Source organism: Sinocyclocheilus grahami, unplaced genomic scaffold (genome assembly GCF_001515645.1).
Source record: "Sinocyclocheilus grahami isolate Dianchi unplaced genomic scaffold, SAMN03320097.WGS_v1.1 scaffold178.1, whole genome shotgun sequence".
Taxonomy (NCBI): Eukaryota; Metazoa; Chordata; class Actinopteri; order Cypriniformes; family Cyprinidae; genus Sinocyclocheilus; species Sinocyclocheilus grahami.
In genome coordinates, this window is record NW_015505357.1 from 852432 (window position 1) to 876357 (window position 23926).

Sequence of the window (23926 nt, forward strand, 5' to 3'; positions counted from 1 at the left end):
TATATATATATATATATATATATATATATATATTCAAATAACTTCTTGTAAGTATGGCATTTTAATTTATTTTTTATTTATATATTATTTAATGTAATAATGATATTTCTATAATTATGGATGGTTACACCATCTAGACTTTTATATTCTAGAAAGAAAATTAAAACATGCCCATCACAGAAGAGGTGTATTCAAGTAACTGTCTGTATGAGGGGCTTTTTAATGTACTTTACTAAACATTAATAATAAGACACAATAAATGCATTAAAGATTCAAAATAGACCGACTATGAAACACTTGTCTCAAACGATGTGGTTTGTTCTATGTAATAATGATGGTTTAGTAAGATTAAATATCACCGAAGCTGGTCACCACATAGGAGCCCGCAGATGGCACTGTTTCTTTCCACGCACATTTCTCTGCTGTGAGATCAAGCGGAGCTCATACAGCTTTCTCTGTCAGCATTATCAGCATGGATAAAGATCCAGTGAGAGCAAGCTGGCCTCTGTTCAACAATCACTCAACTAAAACCAAGACAGGATCATTTTACCAGAGAGAAAATAGATTCTTTGGGGAAACTGTTAATTTCACTTCAGCTTGAAATAATTTGAGTGTCTAGACTTTTGCCTATTTATTTATAGAGTGAGAGTCAACAAAGCTTGAATTGGCGTGTAAACATGTAGGCTATAATTTTTCATAAGCAGCTACTAAAAAGTGATAGGGAAAAGAAAAATTAACAAGGTTAAAGACATAAAATGGAGAATAAATAAATAAACAACAGAAATTAATTGCATAATATTCATACATTTTAATTGCGTTATTAGACCTATGTCCCTCTCCTAAACTTACTTGAACTCCACAAAACCCAAAATGTCAAATCCAGTCTATCCAATCTGTTTACTTGGGCCACTGACTGTTTATTATGATCTATTGGTGTCAGCCAGTGTGGTACATTTACATTTTCTCTCTTTCCCTTTCTCTGTCTTTTATTAGCCTACACTCTTAAAAATAAAGGTGCTTCACGATGCCATAGAAGAACCTTTTTGTCTAAATGGTTCCATAAAGAGCCTTTAACATCTGAAGAACCTTTCTGTTTCAAAAAAGCTTCTTTGTGGCGAAAGAAGGTTCTTCAGATTATAAAAAGGTAAGAAAGAGATGGTTCTTTAAAGAACCTTTGACAGAATGGTTCTTTGTGGAACCAAAAATGGTTCTTCTATGGCATCGCTTGAAGAACCTTTTGAAGCACCTTTATTTTTAAGAGTGTACTCTCCAAGCATTTGTAAACAGCGCGCCTTGTAAAAAATAATACAGAGATAATAGCCTACATAATAACAGGGATGCAACTGCATCAACAATTTCTAGCATCTAAGTTTGAAAACACACTTAAAAAAACAGACACGGACTCCGTCGACCCTTGATATGGACATTGAGCCCACACCCTACAAATGATCTGGCAGCGCTTTTAAAAGTGCCTGGCTGCTGAGGGGCGATTGGCCTGTATTTTTGGAACAGTGTTGAGATCTGGTAGCCTTGTTGGGACTGCTAAAACATATCGAGGAGCTCCAAGTGCAAAGAGGGGATGCAGGGAGAGGGGAGAGGGGTGAAAGCCATGAAAGACCACTGGCTCGACAATTCGATTAAATAGATCATTGTAAACTGAAACAATATCATGTAACTAAAAAAAAACAAAAAAACAACCCTCCCTCTCCCAAGCCATTTCAAATTCAAACTTTAGCACGTTTGTTTCAGTTTAACATATTTAAGGATTTACCTATCAACAAATTATGCGCGTATACGACGATTCTAGAGGTGTAACGCAAGGAAAGGATCTCCTGTCTCCGTTTTACGCGTCAGTGGAGTTTGACAGATGGATTTAACAGAGATTGAGCCGTTCGTTATTGTTGATTTTTAAAGTCACACCTGAAAGTTTGATAAGTTAGTGGTAATTGCATTAAGCGCGATGAGCGGAGGTCGCTTTGAGTTCGATGATGGCGGAGCTTATTGTGGAGGCTGGGAGGGAGGTAAAGCGCACGGACACGGGATCTGTACCGGACCTAAAGGACAAGGAGAGTTCTCCGGTTCCTGGAATTACGGGTTTGAGGTGGTGGGAGTGTATACCTGGCCGAGTGGAAACACTTACGAGGGGTATTGGTCCCAAGGAAAGCGTCACGGTCTAGGTTTGGAGACCAAGGGACACTGGATCTACAAGGGAGAGTGGACGCACGGATTTAAAGGCAGATACGGGACGCGCATCAGTCAGGCCAGCGGTGCCAAGTACGAGGGCACTTGGAATAACGGACTGCAGGATGGTTACGGGACGGAGACTTACGCGGATGGCGGTAAGGTCGGAGAATGAACATTTGTGAGTGCAAACTGCACTCTGTGAGTTGACAGTTTAAGCTAGGGGTTAGTATGTACCGCAACACTGAGAATCGTTGGTGGAGTTCAAAGTTTCCGTTTCCGTTTCCGATTCCGATTCATCATATCGAGTCTGAAATAGACTACTAAGAGGAAAAGTGCACTTCTGTATTTGCATTATAGGCTACTCCTCACTCTGTTGCTAGATTAGAAAAAATAGATTAGGCTAATTCCGGATTTCAAAAACACATGGGATATTAGATATCAGAAATAATTGTAATGCAAAAAATAATCCTAACTATAAACAAAAATAGTAGCCTAATACAACGAACGTGGTAACATATTTAATTCATTAAAAAACTCTGACTGAACGAAAAGTGAGTCAAATGAATTCAGCAATCGCTCAGAATGACTCATAAGTGGATTTGATTCATGAGTAGCGTTTGTTCAGGTGTTCTTCTAACAAATAATGCTATCTATCAGAATATGCTACCAACGCTGTATTTTTATTACTTTTTGGGATAATGTGACAGGGTAGTAGGCCTACAAAATGGTCAGAACACTGGTATTGGACTACACCGATCGTGCTGTGTGGCTGTTTGGAATGGAATCCTAGATTACTGAATACTACACAGTATACACTGCAAAATATCTGCTATTTTTATAGTAAGTGAATCTGTGGATATTATACCATAATAAGCATTTCACAGTAGTAGGCTACTGTAGGCTATACATGTTCAGCAAGAGACATTCAGACGTCTTGAACATAAAATATATACATAAAAAATATTCATATCTTGAACATAAAAAGTTGTTTTGCATTTTAACACGATTATGTGAAAATATCTTAACTTTTGATTTAAACAATGAATAAAAATGAGATTTTAAAAAGAATCATATCACTTAGGGTTGTATGCAGAAAATTCACATCCTGTGCATACTGTACAGCAATTTAAAATTAAGTTCCAACTCTACATAAACAGTACACAGATATTCTTACATGGCTAAACGATTCCCATGAATACATCTCTGAAAATCTAAATAATAATAATAATTAAATTGAGTGAACAGTCATTCTTGTTACTAGTATAAACTTGAGGCTTACAATCAGGGAACCCTGGTGTTGCCACAGATGGCCTTTTGGGTAAATGCCTATTGCTAAGAAACATTTGCCAGTGCAGAATGGAGGGTGGTTACAAATTAGTGTCACAAATCCTGTTCTTTCTGGACGTGTGGTGTGAGTACAAATAAAAAGGCTCATTCACTGTTGGCCAAGTCGTTTTTCTTTTGTTGGGTCACATTAGGCTGTTATGTCGACATCTAAGACAGCTTACTGACTTTCCTTTATCTTAATTATTTCAATTTTAGTCCTAAATTGTCAATTCTGACTACTACATATACATACTACTAATATTATAATATAATACTGTACAATATGCAATATATTATATAAGATTTTACTAAATAAATACTTAATATACTGTTCAAAATTATGACAAAATAAGTATTGTACCTATTTAAACACTTTGTGCTTATCAAACATTGGTGAAACATATTCATAGTTTTCCACAGGGGGTTTTCCATCATCATAATCTACTTTATCTACTAGAAACCACCTCCAACAAGCTGGTTATAAGTATATGCAAATATGGCCCAAACTGTGGTTTAATTTTAGTTGAAATTGGTTTAATTTTTTGTCATTTATTGTAATAAAATTCATACATTTCAAAGTACGACTAAAGGCCTGTTCACTCCAAGAACGATAACTTTAATGATAGCAATAACTATGTTAGTGTCCACACTACGGCACAATAACAGCCTGTTTAGATAGAAGTGCAATATTGTCGTATGCCATTTTAAATGCTTAAGTTCTCTAAAGCCGAATTGATTCTGATTGGCTGTCAATGTTTTTATCGTTCATCAGCTAAAAAAAGAATCGTTTTGAAAGTGATTCCTATATCATTTCTTTGTGTTGTTATCGTTATTGTTAGCCTACGGACTCTACAGTATTCTTCAAAATTTAGAACAATTTTTAAATCAAAATCTTAATCGTTGGAGTTATCATCCTTGATGGGAAGAGGCTTTCAGTGTCCAAATACATTTTGGGTTCACTGGTTTTTGATAGAGAAGGATGAAATTACACAAATGATCATACTGGTGTCTTCCTATATACTGTATCTGTTGAACTGGTAGCTGAGTCATCACTAAGTGCTAGTGCAGCACTGTGTGAATAAAGGCACAATAATAGTTGCCCTGCCTGTCCCTGAGGACTGCTGGATCTCAGACATGTGTTGCATGACCAAACCAGACCCCATGACATAAATAACTGCACGTGTTTTATTACCCCAGAGGCTGATATGAGAGAGACGGCTCGCTAGCAGTTGTAACACTGTAAATACCATTGTTTCATATGCCTGAAGTGACAATGAGCTTACGGGTGGCCTGTATTTGAATACAATGCAATCTGTACTTTAGTTGAAGGGATGATAATTCTGTCATCATTTAAGGCCCATTCACACCAAGGACGATAACTGTGACGATAACGATAACTATAAAGTTTTAATATTTAGTTTAATTATATGAGAATGGGGAAGTCCACACCAAAACTATAACAAGACACGGCGGAACGATATTGTTGAGATAACATTAATTTTTAAATAAAGCGACAAACTACAAAACTACTGCACATGATTAAAATTAATAGAAAGTTCTTGTGCATTGGTGTGGACGCCAATATAGTTATCATTATAATCTTTCTTGGTGTGAACGGGCCTTTTCTCACTCTCCTGTCTTTCCAAACCTTTATGAATTTCTTTCTTCTATAGAACACAAAAATGTATTTAAAAATGTTATACCGTGAAAGTCAGTGGGGTCCAAAACAACATGGACACCACTGATTTTCATTGTACACTGAAAAAACTAAATAAAAATGTTGTAGGATTTACTTGGAAGCTATTTCTATAATTCTTAATTGTGGATTTTTGAATTCAGCCTTGTAATACGAGATGTTAGATTTTAGATTATAAATTGTAGCTATATTTTACATTTTAGTTTATTTTTTGAATAAAGGAATAGTTCATCCAAAAATGAAAATGTACTCACCTTCAGGCCATAGATGTGTTGGTTTCATTTCATGCATTACCAATTTAGCACTATATCACTTTCTCTCCAATGGATCCTCTGCAGTGAATGGGTGCTGGCAGAATGAGTCCAAACAGCTGATAAAAAACATCACGATAATCCACAAGTAAGTCCATAATCTGTTATAACGCTTCCTCTGGTGAAAAAGTCCAGTGAAAATCCACCAACATATTAGTTTAGACCAGTTTAGGGCTGTTTTTGCTTGCAAACGGTGCTTGGTGTGTGCATATTTCTCTCCTGATTCAGACAAGATGGATTTTTCACTGCAGAAAGAAATGTGGAAAGATGACTCATATTTTAGCTGGAAGCAGCTGTTTAAAGTTAAAATGCCTTTATTTACTTGTTTCACTTCAAAAGAAGTAAACTGATGGACTGGAGACATGTGGATTACTTGTGGATTATTGTGACAATCAGCCGTTTGACCTCTAATTCCAGAGGCACCCATTCACTGCAAAGGGTGAGCTATTTTTGTGACCTGTTATTTTAAATCAGTGGTGAAATAATGTGTATTTTTGGGTGAACTTTCCCTTTACCATTCCCTGACTGATGTCTTTGGCAATATAGGTAGCTTCCAGGGCCAGTTCACTGGCGGCATGCGACACGGCTATGGAGTACGTCAGAGCGTTCCCTATGGCATGGCAGCAGTGGTGCGTTCTCCTCTGAGGAACTCTCTGAGCTCCCTGCGCAGTGAACACAGCAACGGGACTCTTCTGCAGCAGGACATCCCGGTCATCACCGCCACCAATGCGTCCGGCCAGGAGACCCTGGTCAATGCGCCCATGCCTCTGGGCCCATCTCGTGGCGGCTTCGCCCTCACCCTGCAAGTGAACCCAGATATGGTCAAGCCCAAGAAGAAAGGCCTCTTCCGGCGCGGCTCGCTTCTTGGCAAGCTGAAGAAGTCAGATTCTCGCACGTCCCTCTCCAGCAATAAGAGCAAGATCAGCTTTTTGCGGACTGAGTCAGCTCTCAGCTCCGCCGCCAGCGATGCCAACTCCACCATCAGCCTGGGTGAGAGCGAAGGGGAAGGTGAAGGTCATGAGTTTCCCCCGGTGGAGTCGGACATTGACGCCACCACCACTGAAGTCTACATGGGAGAGTGGAAAAACGACCAGCGCTCGGGTTATGGGATCAGTGAACGTTCTAGTGGGCTTAAATATGAGGGCGAATGGCTGAACAACCAACGGCACGGTTATGGGTGCACCACTTTCGCAGAGGGTGGCAAAGAAGAAGGCAAATACGTTAACAACATGCTGGTGAAGTCTGTGAAGAAGAAGGTGATTCAGCTGAAGGGCGCTAAGATCAAGCAGAAAGTGGAGTGCAGTGTGGAAGGAGCCCAGAGGGCAGCTGCCATAGCCAAACAGAAGGCTGAAATCGCCAACTCAAGGTAAGGAGTAAATTATTTAACTGCTCACAACAGCTTGTTTTGGATATGGTCAACTGTTATTGCAAAATTAACCCAGACAGAGGACGGGACTGATCTTGTATCATCTGGAAGGAGGGGGTTTATCCTGCTACTGTTACTTTATACATTATTCCACCTTAAATGTCAATTTGAGAATATAAAAAAATATAAGACCAAAAAGAGAAAAAAAGAGAATATAAAAATATACAATCTCTCTCTCTCCATATATATACAGTGGGTACGGAAAGTATTCAGACCCCCTTAAATTTTTCACTCTTTGTTATATTGCAGCCATTTGCTAAAATCATTTAAATTAATTTTTTTTCCTCATTAATGTACACACAACACCCCATATTGACAGAAAAACACAGAATTGTTGACATTTTTGCAGATTTATTAAAAAAGAAAAACTGAAATATCACATGGTCCTAAGTATTCAGACCCTTTGCTCAGTATTTAGTAGAAGCACCCTTTTGATCTAATACAGCCATGAGTCTTTTTGGGAAAGAGGCAACAAGTTTTTCACACCTGGATTTGGGAATCCTCTGCCATTCCTCCTTGCAGAGCCTCTCCTACCATTATCTCACTTACATGCCAATAAAATTCAAAATAGGACACAAAATATTAATTTGACTTGAATTACACAAAAATATTAAATTGAGTTAAAATAATTATACATTATACATCATTATTGTGACTCAAATATCTATAATTATAACATAACTGATATATTATAAATTATATATAAATTAAATAATTTACTATTTAAAAAATGTAACTGGTCAGGACAAACACGGTTATTATAGTTAACTAAAATTAAACCATAAAACATTTTTGTTTTTTAATAAAATAAACTTTATCTTGATGCACTAAAATAAGTACAACTGAATTTTTTTTTAAAGAAAACTGACAAAAATGCACAATTAAAATGTATAAAACTCTAACTAAATGTAACAAAATATAAAAAGTACAAAATATTTTCAAAATATAAAAAGTAAATATAAATTACTATCTTTTTAATATCAAAATATTAATACAAACTTTAAAAGTATCTTAATGATATGAAAATAACCCTAACAACAAGTGGTTTTAGCTATAAAAAAAACAACAACCGAAACCCTAATAATATTTTATGTACTATTCAATGAATGAACAAATGAATGAATGTTGCTTAGTACTCTCCACAAACCTGAGTTCAGCTAGATTTCCCTCTAATTTTCAGAATACACACCAATTTTTTCAATGAATTGCTAAATAACTAGTCTATGGTCAATGCTTCCAGAGAGTTGCCTGCCAGAGGATGTGTTTTGTAGGTTTTACACAACAAGAACAAAAAACATCCTGATGCCACTTTGGTGTTGGTTTCCAGACAGTCTGTCCAAATGCAAAAACAAACAGACTCAAAGCAGGCCACATGTTCCAAGCTTCTTTTCTATTCATGGCGTCTTGGAGGCTAGGCTGAGCTCCAGACATGATAAAGAGGAGGCACTGACACTAATAATACAGCTTCCCTCCAGGATAAAATATTTAGATTTCCACACACTCCTGACAGCATCTGCAGTTTATCATTGGGATTCTTATGGTTATAAACAGCGGGCCAATTTCAGGTGCAGTGGCTTTGATAAAATCTTCCCTCCTTGTAAGGAGATGCACAAACCAAAGACAAACAGCCTTGGGTTCTCAGTCATCAGATGTTCGCTGCTGTTGATGCTCATCCCATAAAAATGATTTCAAGCATTATTAAAGATGACAACCTGACAGCGGACCGAAACCAGATTGCAGACAGGAAAACTAATGACTCAAAGCACATGCTTCAGGAACAAAAAACAAGACTTCATTGTTCTCATTCCTTATACATAAGCAAAACATTTATACCTGCCAGAGTAACATTCAAGTAAAGACTGTGCAAAAAAGGATCCTGTTGTTACTAAACAACTAAACACCACTATTCAAGTGTTTTAGCCAGTGCCAGATTATTGTTTGCAGTGGAGAAATGATCTTATCATTATTAGCAATAAGAGACAGACTTCTGACACCAACCCAGACACTGGAAATCAAAACCAACACACAGTTGTCTACAGTGAGCTTGGCAGTAACTTGTCTGTTGTCACTCAGTAGAACACTAGGTCAAAATGGGGATAAGCACAGAAACACTTTTATTCTGCTTCTAAATGGTGTATGGCTTAAAAGAAACCATTACTATTAGCTGATTTTTCTTTTCTTTCTCTCTTTTTTTTTTAAAGATGCTAATGTGGGAGAAGTGTACGTATTGTTTACAATATGACTGGCCTAAATTTTGTGGTGAAACATGCAATGCTAGTTAAGGTATTTCTAAATCAAGATTCATGGCCCACAAATAGGTTGGTTAAAAATGGTCTAAAATAAAATACAAATAAAGTAGTATAAAATAAAATAAAAGTTTTATTTAAAAAATAAAAAGTGCTATAAAATAAAATAAAAAATGTTATAAAATAGCATAAAATACCTTTGTATAAAATTAAATAAAATGGCATGAACAAAAATAAATAGTATAAAATAACTTTATATAAAATAATATTGTATACAATTTTATAAATTAAACAGTATAAATAACTGGATAAAATAAATTAGTATAAAATAAAAAAAATTTAAACAGTATAAAATAACTTACAGCTTTATAAATTAAAATAATTATAAAATTAAACTGTATAAAATCATATAAAAATAAAGTAGTATAAAATAACATTGTATAAAATAAAAAAGTTATAAAATAGTACAAAATAACTTTGTGTAAAAAAAAAAGTATAAAATAACAAATAGTATAAAATAACTGTATAAAATAAAAAATAGTACAAAATGACTTTATATAAAATAAAATTATGTAAAATAAAAGTGTTATAAAATAAAAAAGTGTAAAATAGTATAAAATGACATATATAACTTTATAAAATAAAAAAATTACAAAATAGCTTAAAATAACTTTAAAATAACTGTAAAAAAAATAATGCGCTGATGGCCTCGTGGGCAGCGTGCCGACATGAAGCGCCGTTGTGCTTCGGGTGTCCTGAGTTCGAGTCCCGGCTCGCGGACCTTTCCCGATCCCCCCCCCCTCTCACTCACTTCGCTTCCTGTCGACCTACTGTCCTATCTAAATAAAAGGCATAAAATGCCAAAAAAATGTATAAAAAAGGGCTACTTTTACCTCATGTGATTCAAAGCCCTATCTGCAACTCCTGTGTCCTATCTGTACCTTAACAGACTTCCTTGCCCTCCACCAGTGATAAAAAAAAACAAAAAACTCAAAAACAGTGGCCGTGGAGTTTGTTCAGTGGGGTCCTGGTGCAAGTTAGCCACTTTGCTCTAATCCTAGTGTATTTAGAACAGCAGAGGGTCTTGTGTGGATGACGAGACTCCTCAGAGGCCGCGGCACTGGGTGTAAATGACGCACATGTGTCTGGTGTCAGAAAAGAAAGCCTGCCTAAAAAAGGACAGGCACTGTTGCTATATCACAGTAACAGGGGAATGCAACAGCTGATAGCCTCTTCTGTCCTCAGCTTCATAGACACTCACACAGACGTACCTGACGTAATCAACCCTCACATATCTATAATGATCTGTTATATATGTAAATATTATACTGAAACTCAATGTATACTCAAATCTTATTTCCGGTTTGGTAAAACAGTACAAAAGGCCTCTTGATGGTATTACAATGCCTTGCGAAAGTATTCATTCCCCTTCATTTTTTCACGTTTTGTTATGTTGCTGCCTTATGTTAAACTGCTTTAAATTACTTTTTTCCCACATCAATCTACACTCCATACTCCATACTGACAAAGCAAAAACAGAATTGTCACAACTTCGTAAATGTATTAAAAATAAAAAAACTGAAATAAGTACATTGCATAAGTATTATTAACTAAATATTTAGCTGAAGCACCTTTACCGTCTCAAATCTTTTTTGTTTGATGCAACAAGCTTTGCTCATCATCATTTGGCAATTATCTGCCATTCTTCTCCTCGCCTCTTCACCTCTCAAGCTCTGTCAGGTTGGATGGGGGCAGATGCACATTTTCAGGTTTCTCCAGAAATATTTGATTGGGTTCAAGCTCAGGCTCTGGCTGGGCCACTCAAGGATATTCACAGAGTTGTCTATAAGCCACTCTTGCTGTGTGCTTAGGGTCATTGATTGTCCTGTTGAAAGAGGAAACTTCTGCCCTGTCTGAGGTTATGAATGCTCTGGACTAGGTTTTCATTAAGGCTATCTCAATATTTTGGTGCATTGAGCTTTTCTTCTATTCTGATGAGTCCCTCAGTCCCTGCCGCTAAAAAACAGCCCCACAGCATGAGGCTGCTATTAGCACACTTTACTTTTGGGATGGTACTCTGCAGGTGATGAGCGGAGCTGGTTTCCTTCAAACATGATGCTTGGAATTGAGGTTAATCAGACCAGAGAATCTTGTTTCTCACAGTCTGAGGGTCCTTTAGGTGCTTTTTTGCAAATTCCAAGTGTGTTTTCGTGTGTCTATACACTGAGGAGAGGATTGAGTCTTGCCACACCGCCATAAAGCACAGATCGGTGGAGTGTTGCAGTGACGTTTGTCCTTCTGTAGGTTTCTCCCATCTGCATAAATGATCATGGAGCTCAACTAGAGTGACTATCATGGTCTTGGTCACCACTCTAACCAAAGCCCTTCTCCATCAATTGCTCAGTTTGGCCAGGAGGTCAGCTTTAGGAAGAGTCCTGGTTATTTCAAACTTCTTCTATTAAGGATAACAGAGACTACATGCTTCTGTGACCCTTCAATGAAGCAGAATTTTTTTCTGAACTCTTCCCCAGATATGTGGCTTGATGCAAACCTGTTTCTGAGCTCTACAGGCAATTATTTTGACCTCAGGGCTTGGTTTTTGCTCTGATATGCATGATCAGCTGTTAGACCTTTAATTAAGACGTGTGTGCCTTTCCAAATTATACCCATTCAAATGAATTTGCCACAGGAGAACTTCACTTGAAGTGTAGTAATATCTACAAGCAATGTGAATGCTCCTGAGCTAAATGTCAACTGTCCCAGATAAGAGAATGAGTAATCATTTAAGTTTTTTATTTTTAATAAATTTACAAAGATGTTAAAAAACATTTTTTTTGCTTTATCATTATGGTGTATGGAGTGTAGATTGATGTGGGGGGGGGAAGTAATTTAAAGCAGTTTAGCATAAGGCAGAAACATAACAAAATGTGAAAAAAATGACTTTTACTTTTAATTTGACTTTTACTAAAAAAATACTTTTGCAAGACACTGTACATATTGAAATGCATTAGCATTGGTGTCGGATTGTTCAGGGATATACATTTTGCCTATCCTGCAAATGAATGAGAAGACTGTTGGTATACAGATGTACAACACCCTACTTTGTTCCTGAGTTCAGATACGGCAGAGTACATGATACCCGGTTGTATAAAGTGATTAGACATGATGCTTTAGGAAGTCTTTTAGGTTTTTTTGTGTTATATGTTTGTTTTGCTGTATGTACATACATAATGAATGTTTGCCACTCATATTACTATGTATGTGAAGAAAAAAAACTAATTAAAGAGAATTTAGTTCATTTAATAATTTAATTATTTCTCAGCTATCAGTAGTCACGTAAAGGTCAAGATGTGATATAAAATGTCAGCTGATAAATGATGGGGGACAACACCATCACAAAAAAGGCTGATATATCATGAACTGTAAGTAAGTAAATACCACCCAAAAAGATGAAATATTTATCTTTCATTCATTTGTGACACAAAAAGACTATTTAAAATAAATAAGAAAAAGCAAAAAAGGGAACTAAAAATGCTTATCAGTTACATGTTCACATTCATTCTTTTTACCCAACAAATGCTAATACAAAAAGTCTGGATACAAAGTAAATTCTTACATGAGAAACACTATTTAATCAAAGTTTCTAAAACTAGATTTGCAAATGTTAATGATTTATGTTGCAAAATGTCAAATACATCGCACAAAAAGTTTGGCAATTGACGGTCATTGAGTTTTATTATTCTAACATCACTACAACACATTCTGAAAGTATGTTTTTGTTGTCTGAATGGCAGAAAATGCCATCTATCACACATCTGTCAACAAACAACCAACCTAGTAATGCAAAGCAATACATTCCTAACAGGTTACGAGTTGAAAGCATGCTTTTAAGCATTATTTTCTATTCATAGTTGTTTTTTTATTGTACATAGCAACATTAAGAAATATTCCTATTGTGGATATTCATTTCAGCAAGAATTCATGAAAGCACCTGCCAAGACCTTAATGCAGACATTACTGTAAATGTATATCTATGACATACCACTGGGAGGGTCTGAACTTTTCTAAGCATTCCACTGACAGCCACCCTCAGTACAGTGTATTTAAGTGGTCGGGCTATTTTGAACTCAGGATAACATTACAGTATGGAAAATATCACAGAGTAAATACTACATTGCTGTTTTTAATCAAACTGACAAACAAAAAGCTTAACCGTGAAGGTTTGCTTACTTCATGCATACAAAAACACTTATGCTAACTGTAAATGCAAAAAAAAGTATGAATATGAGGGGAAAAAGTGTTTGTTGTCAAATTATGCAGCTGAAACTAAGGTTCTATGGCTTGCGCTGTAGTTTTGCAGAGCAGTAATTCCTAATGTGACCAACACCAATAAAACACATGAATAATTTAGCTCATGAATAATTTTGCATGAATGAATATAATCAATGCATGCGGTAAAGAATAAAGGGTGGTCTTCTCTAAAGCGGCGTCTCGTAGCACAGCAGTTCTCATCTCTCACTGTGAGGTGCAGGGTGTTAAAAGAGCGATTTATTTTAGTTCCAGCTCAATGGGTGAAGAGGACACCCTCTTCTGCTATAAATAACCCCTTGCCATACGACCCCCAACACACTTCTTCCTCTCGTGTTTAAGTCAAACACACTATGAGCAACCCAAACTCTTGCAGCTCTAGGGCGAGTGGAGTTTCTCTCTGGAACATTCTTCTGCATTGTTGTTGTTCGTTTGAGTTCCTGCACTGACTGGGATGGATACTGCATGGGATTCTTAAGAGCTGAGGGGATGTTAACATTGCTTTTTATAGTGCAGACAACTGCTAACCCATCTCTCCAAATGAAGATGAGATGGGATGTCTTGAGTTGCTCTGGTTCTACAAGCAAGATATGGGAGAAATATGCTTTTAATAAGAAAAAAGGGTCACACACATGCTTTTTCTCTCATAGCCAAGTACATCAGAACTGGCAGTATGTTTGGCACATTATAATAGTAAACTATTTAATCTAATAATCTCAGAAATAAACAGAGCTTTCTTCTAATAGTGCTCCTCTGAAACACTGCCACAACATATTACATTTATGCATCTGTTGTAGACAGTTGTCAACGTAAAGCCCTAATGAATTTCTATTTTGGTTTTATTGATGCTATAGAAATGCTCTGTCCATATGGCTCAGCTGGTAGCACGTTACTAACAAATCCAAGACCATGAGTTCAGATCCCAGGGACAACAAGGTATAAAAATCTGATTAAAAGAAAAATAAATGTAAAAAGTGCAAAAGTTGACAAAAACAGGTAAACAATTGTATGTAAATATTATACATACATATAGAATCCACAAAATATCATATTAATTAATTATTTTTTTTAATTAAATAGATTTAATTTACTTTTATGGACCGGGGTGGAAGATCACTTCATTTTCCAGATTGCATTACCTGTGTTGAATTTCTATGAATAACAATTCAGTCAATTCTTCCTCCTTACATTCCAATTTGATGGGTGTTAAAAATTCAATTCAAATTCACTCTCATGAACTAAAAGTAGAAAATAAGTGTTCACACCACATTTTTTTCTTTTTTTCCTCTTTTGATGCTCTGAATCTGAATTCACATCAATTCCTGACCTCAAAATGAACTTTATTTACCAGTATTTGATTTAAAACCTCTGACTACATGCCTTTTCCCTCTTCACAGAACAGCTCATGCCAAAAGCAAAGGAGACACCGCAGACCAGGCCGCCATAGCGGCTAACAATGAGTCTAGTATCGCCCGTGTGGTTGCCAGAGAGCTCTCTCCCTCCTTCCATCAACCAGGTAGGTAGAAGGCTTCATTGTTTGCTAAATATATATCAACAGAGGCCAAAGGAACAGCGGCTGGTTAAGATCCTCCCGGACCACTGAGCGTCTGTTTTAGTGGAGGTTGTAGCTCAGAGAAGTAAATGCAGCAGGAATGCTTGTTAATCCAGGCATAAATTCAGATTTACAGCACAGCAGCATTCATTACAGAGCAGTCTATGTGCTGTTAATGTCTTGAGTCCTTAAACCCCACATGTAAACATCTCTGAGTATCTGAAACAGGATTAGATTGCTAGGACACAAGCCCCTCAGAAGCTCACCATGTTCCTGTGTATCTGAAGGGCACTGCTAAGCTCTTGACGGTTTTATTTTGGCACAGTCTGTCTCCAAAATCTTAGATGAAACTGTAGACGAGCATAACAAAACGCATTATCATAGTTCATTGCTTATTTTAATAATAATACATGGGATGGTAGGCTGCATTTGTTTTTGATGAGGCTATTAAATTTCATCTTTCATCTTGAAGTATGGCATTATTATTCTGTCCCTGAGTGGTTGCATTCTTGGCCTCTTACAGCTACCCGTCAAGTGAGACTGAACATGTTATTCAACAGCCTGGTCTTGCATTTCAGTGATAAAAATACAGTACAGGGTTCTTTTGCTCTTTTGTGAAAATGATAGAAAATAAATGTGATAATGTGTCAGAGATAGACAGACAGTGAAGCAAATTTAAGAATTTGAGAAAACAAATTTAAATATAGACACTAGTATACCCTCAAATATATTAATGCATACACAATTACCTCAGTACTGTCAGCACTTGTAAGAATTTTAATCAAAATTTAAATCATTGCACAGCCAATTCTATCATCCACTCTGATAATATATTTTGAGCATGAATCTGAGACACAGCAAAAACAGGCAGAAAAATAAAGTTTATATGGTTAAAAAAGAAACAGAATAACACAAATAAAAATAACAAACCACAAAAAAACCCCACCAACAAATTACTTGTTCTTTTGGCAATTGTATAATTTTAAAATAAGACGCTTCCTGAGCTTCACGAGCGCGCCGGCTCGCTTCCCCCGTCTGCGCGTCCTGAAGCGCTTGATCAGCGCAGCAGCTCCGCCAAGTACAACGTTCAGCAAAACGTCCGAATAAACGAAATCCGGTAGAAGATTGTGTGGTGTGTTCTGCCGAATGTTCAGCAGCTCATCCCTGGTAAAACTGATCGTGTTTGAGAAACAAAAAACAGGAAAAACTAACAAAAACAGTACAAACACTGGAGAGCCAAACACTGCGGCTGCCGTCTGCGGCGCCATCTTAGTAAACTTAGTAAGTAGCTGTAAATATAAAAGTGATTACAATTAAAGTCACAGACACTTCAGTCATATCAGTGACTAGAAAAAAGGTATTTAATTCTACACAAGATGAGTAACACAAGGTAATAAACTTACCTCAACCTCCAGTATTTTCCATCACATCGGTCAGCTCCAGATCTAGCGGGGGCAGCAGAGAGCCTCATGCAGTTATATTGGTTGTTTAGGAACACTGCAGTGTAATGAGTGCACCTTTGAACCTATCAAAAATCATTGTATGTGTATACTATTTCAATGTTAAATTATAATCAGACAGTATCAATCATGTCTACTGAACCTAAAGCTATTTCTAATAAAGCATGCATTACATGATGCCCCTCAGGTCCTGAGTATATGAAACAACGAGCCTTGCAGGAGATTGCTGAGAGGAATGAGAATGCAGACACAGGGATGCACGAGCCCTTGTTAGCTGAGGATTCCCTACCAACACCCCCGGAGAGCCCCTTCATGCATGAGATGGAAAGTTTAAGACCAAGCTCCACCTCTGCACGCACCCCCTCACCCACTGCAGTCATCGTCCCTCAGGCACCCAGCAAGCAAGATCCAAACCTCTTGAGCCCCGGCAGCTGGAACGGAGACAAGACCAGTCAGGGCAGTAGTAGTAGAGGTAGCAGTCGAGCAGGTAGTAGGCCAAGCAGTCGACCCACCACCCCGTCTTTCACTCCTGCCGTTGCTCCCACTTCAGATGCCACTCCGGAGGAGCGTTCTGCTCCCAGCAGCAAGGTCCCATCCCGTAGCCCTAGTCGACAGAGTGCCAAAGCTGAGCAGGGATCGGACCTGGAAATCAAAGCCCTGCAGAAAATGGACTCAGAGTCAAGAGCAGCAGAACCTGCCCCTGCTGCTACACCAGTAAGAACCAACCTCGTCCTCACCACCGACGAAGATGAACCACCTCCTCGCCCTGCCCCCAAGCTGTCCCCCAAAGTAGTCACGCCAGAGCCAAAGGCAGCTGTCAAACACAGAGCTGAAACAAGGGAGCCTGTAAATGAGCGCCCAGCTTCGATTACAGAAAGCAAGCCTGAGTCTAGGACAGAAGTCAGGGAGGAGAAGAAATTAACTAACAGAATTGAGCCTAAACCTTCACCGAAAAGAGAACCAAGCCCTGCCCCAAAAGCTGCACCAAAGCCTGAGCCCAAGTCAGTGCCTAAACCAGAACCTAAACCTGTGGTCAAGCCGATTGCTAAACCAGTTACCAAGGTCGAGGTAAAAACTGAGACGAGGCAGAGGTCTATTGTGAAAGCCCCTAGCGAAACGAGACAAGAGCCTCTGGAGCTAGATGAGGTAAGTATAACAAATCAAACCTTAGTAATCTGATTACAAGTAACATCTCAATCGGTCATTGCAACTGATTTTTGAATCCCATGAAACATCCCAAAGATTGCAGTCAGCAGACACACATATTTCAGATTTGCATAGCATTTCCTAAGGAAAAAAGAAAAAATACATTCCTTAGTTTCTTTGTTTCACTCAGTCCTACCTCAATACCCTTTCTGAACCTGTTGGAACAGCTTCTGTTTGTCCTTAGATTTGTATATTTTGAATAATCAGATCCCCGTTTTCTTGTATTAATCAATGAATCTCAATTTATTGTACCGTGGCCCTCCTATCTTAGCTTCAGATATCCTCCCAATGGCCCATGTTGTTAAAAAAGCGAATTCTTCTAAACAGCTCTTGAGTGGACTGGAAGTCACTGCTCTGGAATACCAGCAGATTGTGTTCCCTGACATACTGCCCTGGCTCCGGTCCTCTCACCACATTTTTCACAATCAGGCATATCTATACAAGGCTGAACCCTCAAAATGACAAATTCTCACCTTCAGAAAGCCCCTCGCAGTTTATCAGATACCCAATATTGTGTTGCATCACAGCAGCATCTCGTGGCTCACTGAGCATGGCATGCATGAAAAATTATTTTCTGCAATGCAGAAAAAGCCTACCTCTTGCAATTGAAAGAACAGGTATTTTGTTTCTATGGTTCCTCTAAAGCAGGGGTATTTAGTTCTGCTCCTGGAGGGCCAATCTCCTGCAGAGTTTAGCTCCAACCTACCAAAACACAAAATTCCTAGCATTACTGAAAACCTTGAGTAGTTGGTGCAGGTGTGTTTAATTAGGATTAAAACTCTGCAGGATAGTGGCCTTCCAGGAGAGGGATTGGCAGCAATGTTCAATCCTGCTCCTGAAGGGCCACCTTCCTACAGAATTTAGCTCCAACACACCTGCCTAGATGTTTCCAGTAGCCCTGAAGACTTAGGCTATGTTTACACGACAACAATGTAGTCAAAACCGGAAAAGTCTTTTCCTTGCGTATTTAAAAAGTTTCACATATACACAACAACATTTTCAAAATGATTCACGTTTACACATATCCGCGAAAACGGCCAAAAACGCTGTACATATGCCAGGCCAGTAGTTGGCGCTGTCACCTTGTTAGTAAACAGTACCTGTAGGGAAGTGACGATTATATGTTGTATATGATGCACACTTTGCTGAAGAAGCGTTAGCAAACTCTTGAGCAGCAACAACAGTACCATGTACTCCACCATTGTTGTGTATGTTTGTTCACGCTTGCCTTTAAAATCGACACGTACTGTGCATGTCTACATACCTAACACTTAATACGCACGCGCATGACGTCACCTTTTTCAAAGATTCCCCTATTGGGTGTTTACACGGAAACGATAACGGTGGCATTTTCAAAAACTTGCATTTTGAAACCCGTTTTCAAAAATATGCGTTTTCAGTCCCCCAAACGCCGTTGTCGTGTAAACGAACAGGCAAAATGCATAAAAAATTTCTAGTTTTTGGCTGAAAACGTTGTCGTGTAAACGGCCCCTTAATATGCTGTAAGGTGTAAGGGTTGGAGTTAACTCTGATGTAAGTGGCCTTTGAGCAATTGCACAAGTAAATACCACCTAGAGCACCATTATTTGATTATTTTACTTTGCACAACAGACACTAACAGCTGTGAACACTTTTTTTCTCTTAGGGGCCAAACACGATTATGATCTGCATGGTTATATTCCTGAACATTGGTTTGGCAATTCTTTTCGTTCACATCTTATCTTGAGACGACAAAGGTAAGCTGCCACCCTATATCCTACATTTTTTCTTGAGTGAATTTCATTAAAGGGTTAGTTCCCCCAAAAATTTAAATAAACCTGTGTTTTACTCACCCTCGAAGCATCCTAGGTGTATATGACTTTCTACTTTCATACGAATTCAATCGGAGTTATATTAAAAATTGTCCTGGCACTTCTAAGCTCTATCATTGTAGTGGGCGGGTGTTTCTGTTCAACAGTCCAAAACACATTAAATAAAGTGCACCCATCCATAATAAAATGTGCCTCACACAGCTCCAGGGGGTGAATGAAGGCCTCATGTGGCGAATCCATGCGTTTTTGTCAGAAAAATATCCATATTTCAAATGTAATAAACACTTTTCTATCACTTCCGCTATTTGACATACGCGGAAGCAGTTTGGGCGGATGACGTAGGACGTCGGCGTTGAGTGATTAGTGACGAACGCGGAGAGAGAACAAAACAAAACGCCGGTCATGAAATTAAATAAAGTGCACCCATCCATAATAAAATGTGCCTCACACAGCTCCAGGGGGTGAATGAAGGCCTCATGTGGCGAATCCATGCGTTTTTGTCAGAAAAATATCCATATTTCAAATGTAATAAACACTTTTCTATCACTTCCGCTATTTGACATACGCGGAAGCAGTTTGGGCGGATGACGTAGGACGTCGGCGTTGAGTGATTAGTGACGAACGCGGAGAGAGAACAAAACAAAACGCCGGTCATGAATTAGAAGCACAAAACAACAGGATTTGCAAAGAAAAATGTTGGAGGATTTCAATATAAGCCAAGAGGAGGCGGGCTTTCCTTTGCTAAAGTAAGGAAACGTTGATCCTTAAACAAACTCGTGAAACTAGCATATCTCAGAGGCGCGCATGACGCATACATCCTACGTCATTCTATACTGTAAAAAGCACCGTCCTTCGGATGACAGATTAAACTGAAGTCCTGACTCTTTGTGGTCATTAAAAATCCCAGGATGTCCTTCGAAAAAGAGTAGGGGTGTAACCCCGGCATCCTGGCCAAATTTGCCCATTGGCCTCTGACCCCATACACTTGATTGACTTCTTCACTCCTTCTCCTCTCCACCAATAAACTGGTGTGTGGTGAGTGTTCTGGCGCAATATGGCTGCCTTCACATCATTCAGGTGGATGCTGCACACTGGTGGTGGTTGAGGAGATACCGCCTTCCATGTAAAGTGCTTTGAGTACTCAGAAAAGCACTATATAAATGTATCAAATTCTTAATTATTATTATCATCATCCGCCGGAATGCTTCCGCATACAACAGTCAGCAGAAGTGAAAGAAAAGTGTTTGAAATATGGATATTTTTCTTACCAAATTCGCTACAGGAGGCCTTTATTTATGCCCCAGAGCCATGTAAGGCACGTTTTATTATGGATGTGTGTGCTTTATTTAACGTGTTTTGGACTGTTGAACAGAAACACCTGCTCACTACAATGATAGAGCTTAGAAGTGCCAGGACAATTTTTAATATAACTCAGATTGGATTTGTCTGAAAGAAGAAAGTCATATACACCTAGGATGCCTCGAAGGTGAGTAAAGCACAGGCTAACTTTCATTTTTGGGTGAACTAATCCTTTAACTGCAATTGTTATTTTTTCCCTTGTAAAATCACTGTGGGTATTATTTCACACACCGTTTTCTAGCCAAAACCATCCAGGTGAAAGAAACTACCTTGGGGAGCTGTGAGAATGCACTGCGCTCCATTAACGGCTCTGTTGTTGCGTTATCCAGTTTCAGACCAGTCCTCCTGAGCTACTCTAAAGCTGGTTGCCATCTGTATTTGGACCGAGTGCTCCCAAATGACCAGTGTGTCTCAGTACCTGAACATTATAGAATAAAGCATTTGTGCACATTTGCTTTATTTGTGGAAAGTACTGCTGCATTTAACAGTTCTGCTGAATTCTAATGCAGGTGAAACTGAATCATCTATAAGGGCTAATTGTTATGTATGTTCACAATCACGTCACATATCCTATAGAGCAGAACATGTCACTTGGCATGTAGCATTCATCTTTGGAGAATAAACAGATAGTTATGATATTACGAAATGGGTCAATCCTGTTTTTTCTTTTCAGTGCTAGAACAAACATAAAATCCCCCAGTACACTTATACTTTAACACCAGGTAGTCATGCATCATAATCTCAGATGCTGTGTGCAAAATGTCTTAAAGTCTCCCCTGCATGACAAAGAGCAACATGGCTGAACAATTAAAATATGTAGTTGCTATAAAACCTTATAGTATTTTCCATAACGAAAGTGTAAGTATTCTACAATATAGTGGAATACTTGCAACAAAAAGATGACAAGAAAGTAGCAATGAGAATGTTCTAATTAGAAAATTAGATCTATGAAGATGCTTGATTTTATTAAGCTAAAGCATCCCTATAGAGATGGTCTCCACAAGTTGGTGTGAGAGTTTTTAAACAAGAGTCTAAAAATACCACTATTTATTGAATGGAAAAAGAAAAAAAAGAGGGGGGAAATTATGTTGTGGCTTACTAACTGTTGTACTGTGAATTTGTGATGGTTCTTCAGCCGTTTTTCTGCCTGTACTAGACATAAAACAGTATGCAAGAGATTTGAGAATGTTCAAACTTATTGTGCAAATGTACGTCCCATATTTTTATGCATGTGTGCACATTTCAGTGTTTTTGTAAGCTTCTAAATTATGAACGTTATCAGAAACATTTCATAGTTTTAGCTAATTTAACCTTCATAGAGTAGTGTATTACCTCAAATTTGAAAAGGTCTTACAGAAAATATTGTTAACTGTCCAAAATGTTATTTATTGAATAAAGGGGTTTTAACATTGTATCTAGAATAACAAATTAAGTTGATTTTGATTAGGTGTATACAAGTCCTAATTCACCCAAAATAGATATTAGCCACTTGTTTCTTATAGCTTTGAAATCACTAGACATGTATGTGCTATTTGCAACATTAAATGTTTAAACAAGTTCTTCATCCATAGTATCTGTAATATTACTTTCAAATGCATTACATTTAGCTAATAAATACATAGTATTCAGCATGGTTGATGCATTGCATTACTTGAGATTTTCCTGCAAATTTCCCTCTTCACATGACTAAGTTTCTTGTGTTTCAGCACTCACAATCATGAATGGAGTCATTACAATAAAAGAAAATGCACCACACAATTTAAATAAATGTTTTTCAACCGCACAACTGTCATTCTCTTTACTTTTAGCATTAGAACATGCAGTCCGTTGCATTACACATTCACCTTTATATGCAGTTTAAACTACATTTACAGCCCAGAACCACTAAATGTCTATTTGCACTGTATATTCTCTCGTCTAAGAGGCAGACTAGAGGGAACAAAGAATATATATTTAAACGCCACCTGTCCACAAGCTTGACATTCTCCCGACAGGGTCTGAATACCAGGCCCAATTTTAGATTAGGATGGTACACAGGCCTCTTCTAACACCATTTACTCTGAAACATGGGAAGAATATTTCACTCCGATAAAGTGGCAAGTCATCAACACTTATACATTAGCTTAGGCAAATAGAAAGCCTACACAAGAAAGATTGGTCAATTAACATTTAATCGCCCTGCTGCACTTCACATCAGCCAGATTGAGCACCACTGAGACCAGAACATCCATTTGTAAAGCAATACTGCCCTCTGCATTCAACACAAAGCAGAGCTCACACTCAATTACACTGCAGTGCAAGAGTTTGAGGAAATCTGAAAGAATTACAATTAAAACTTTATTTAATTTACAGGTAAAGCAAGTTAACGTTTTGATCAAATATTACAAAGACAAACCTATATTTACACATGGAATAATTCTAAAATTCACGCTGATCTCCAAGGATTCATGTTCAAATCGGCATTAAGAACTATTAAACATGATTATTCAATTAATTACTGCATTAATTTCTATTAAAAGAAATTAAACTCTAGTGGCAGTTAGGGATGCAACGATTATAGATTTTGTTGGTACGATTATTGTCTGAGGAATAATCACGGTTTTACGATTATGACGATTATTATGCATTTATTCATTTCCCAACATTCCTAATGTATCCACCTTTTCATTGTTGTATAAATGGGCGCGGCCATTTGTAAATTCTATGGGTCTGGCTTCCGGTCTCATCTGCGTCCAGCTATTTTTAGCTGAACAAAACCGGTTCGTTTTGCTGCTTGATATTGAAAGTTGGTGCGTCTTATATTATTTTAGTGTATTATCTTAATTATGAACACACTGGTTTGTAGTGCAAACAGTTTTACCGGCTACTACATGTTGTTATTCTCCTCGTTATTTATCTATAGCGGCTAATGAACCGGAAGTCTCACCCATAGGCTTACTTCCGCGTTGAAGAAAAAGGTGGATAAAATCACATGAACACTCTTTAGATATTAAAGTGTTATTTATTGCTGGCTTTTGAAACAGAAATAACACAGTAACCAA

At 37.8% G+C, this 23926-nt stretch overlaps 1 protein-coding gene across 1 annotated transcript; it reads left to right on the plus strand.

Moving 5' to 3' along the window:
- The first annotated feature begins 1559 nt into the window (after positions 1-1559).
- LOC107593978 (junctophilin-2-like) lies at positions 1560-22662 on the plus strand. The gene is made up of 6 exons (XM_016283898.1): positions 1560-2339; positions 6064-6883; positions 14895-15013; positions 16697-17655; positions 19361-19451; positions 21127-22662. Exons 1-5 carry the CDS (start codon positions 1961-1963, stop codon positions 19439-19441), a joined length of 2358 nt encoding a protein of 785 aa, XP_016139384.1. The 5' UTR covers positions 1560-1960; the 3' UTR covers positions 19442-19451; positions 21127-22662.
- The last annotated feature ends 1264 nt before the right edge of the window (positions 22663-23926 follow it).

Coding starts and splice junctions, on each gene's coding strand:
- LOC107593978 (XM_016283898.1), top strand. CDS start 1,961: ATGAGCGGAGGTCGCTTTGAGTTCGATGATGGCGGAGCTTATTGTGGA. Junction 2,340..6,063: donor GGAGACTTACGCGGATGGCG/GTAAGGTCGGAG, acceptor TTGGCAATATAG/GTAGCTTCCAGGGCCAGTTC. Junction 17,656..19,360: donor AGCCTCTGGAGCTAGATGAG/GTAAGTATAACA, acceptor TTTTTCTCTTAG/GGGCCAAACACGATTATGAT.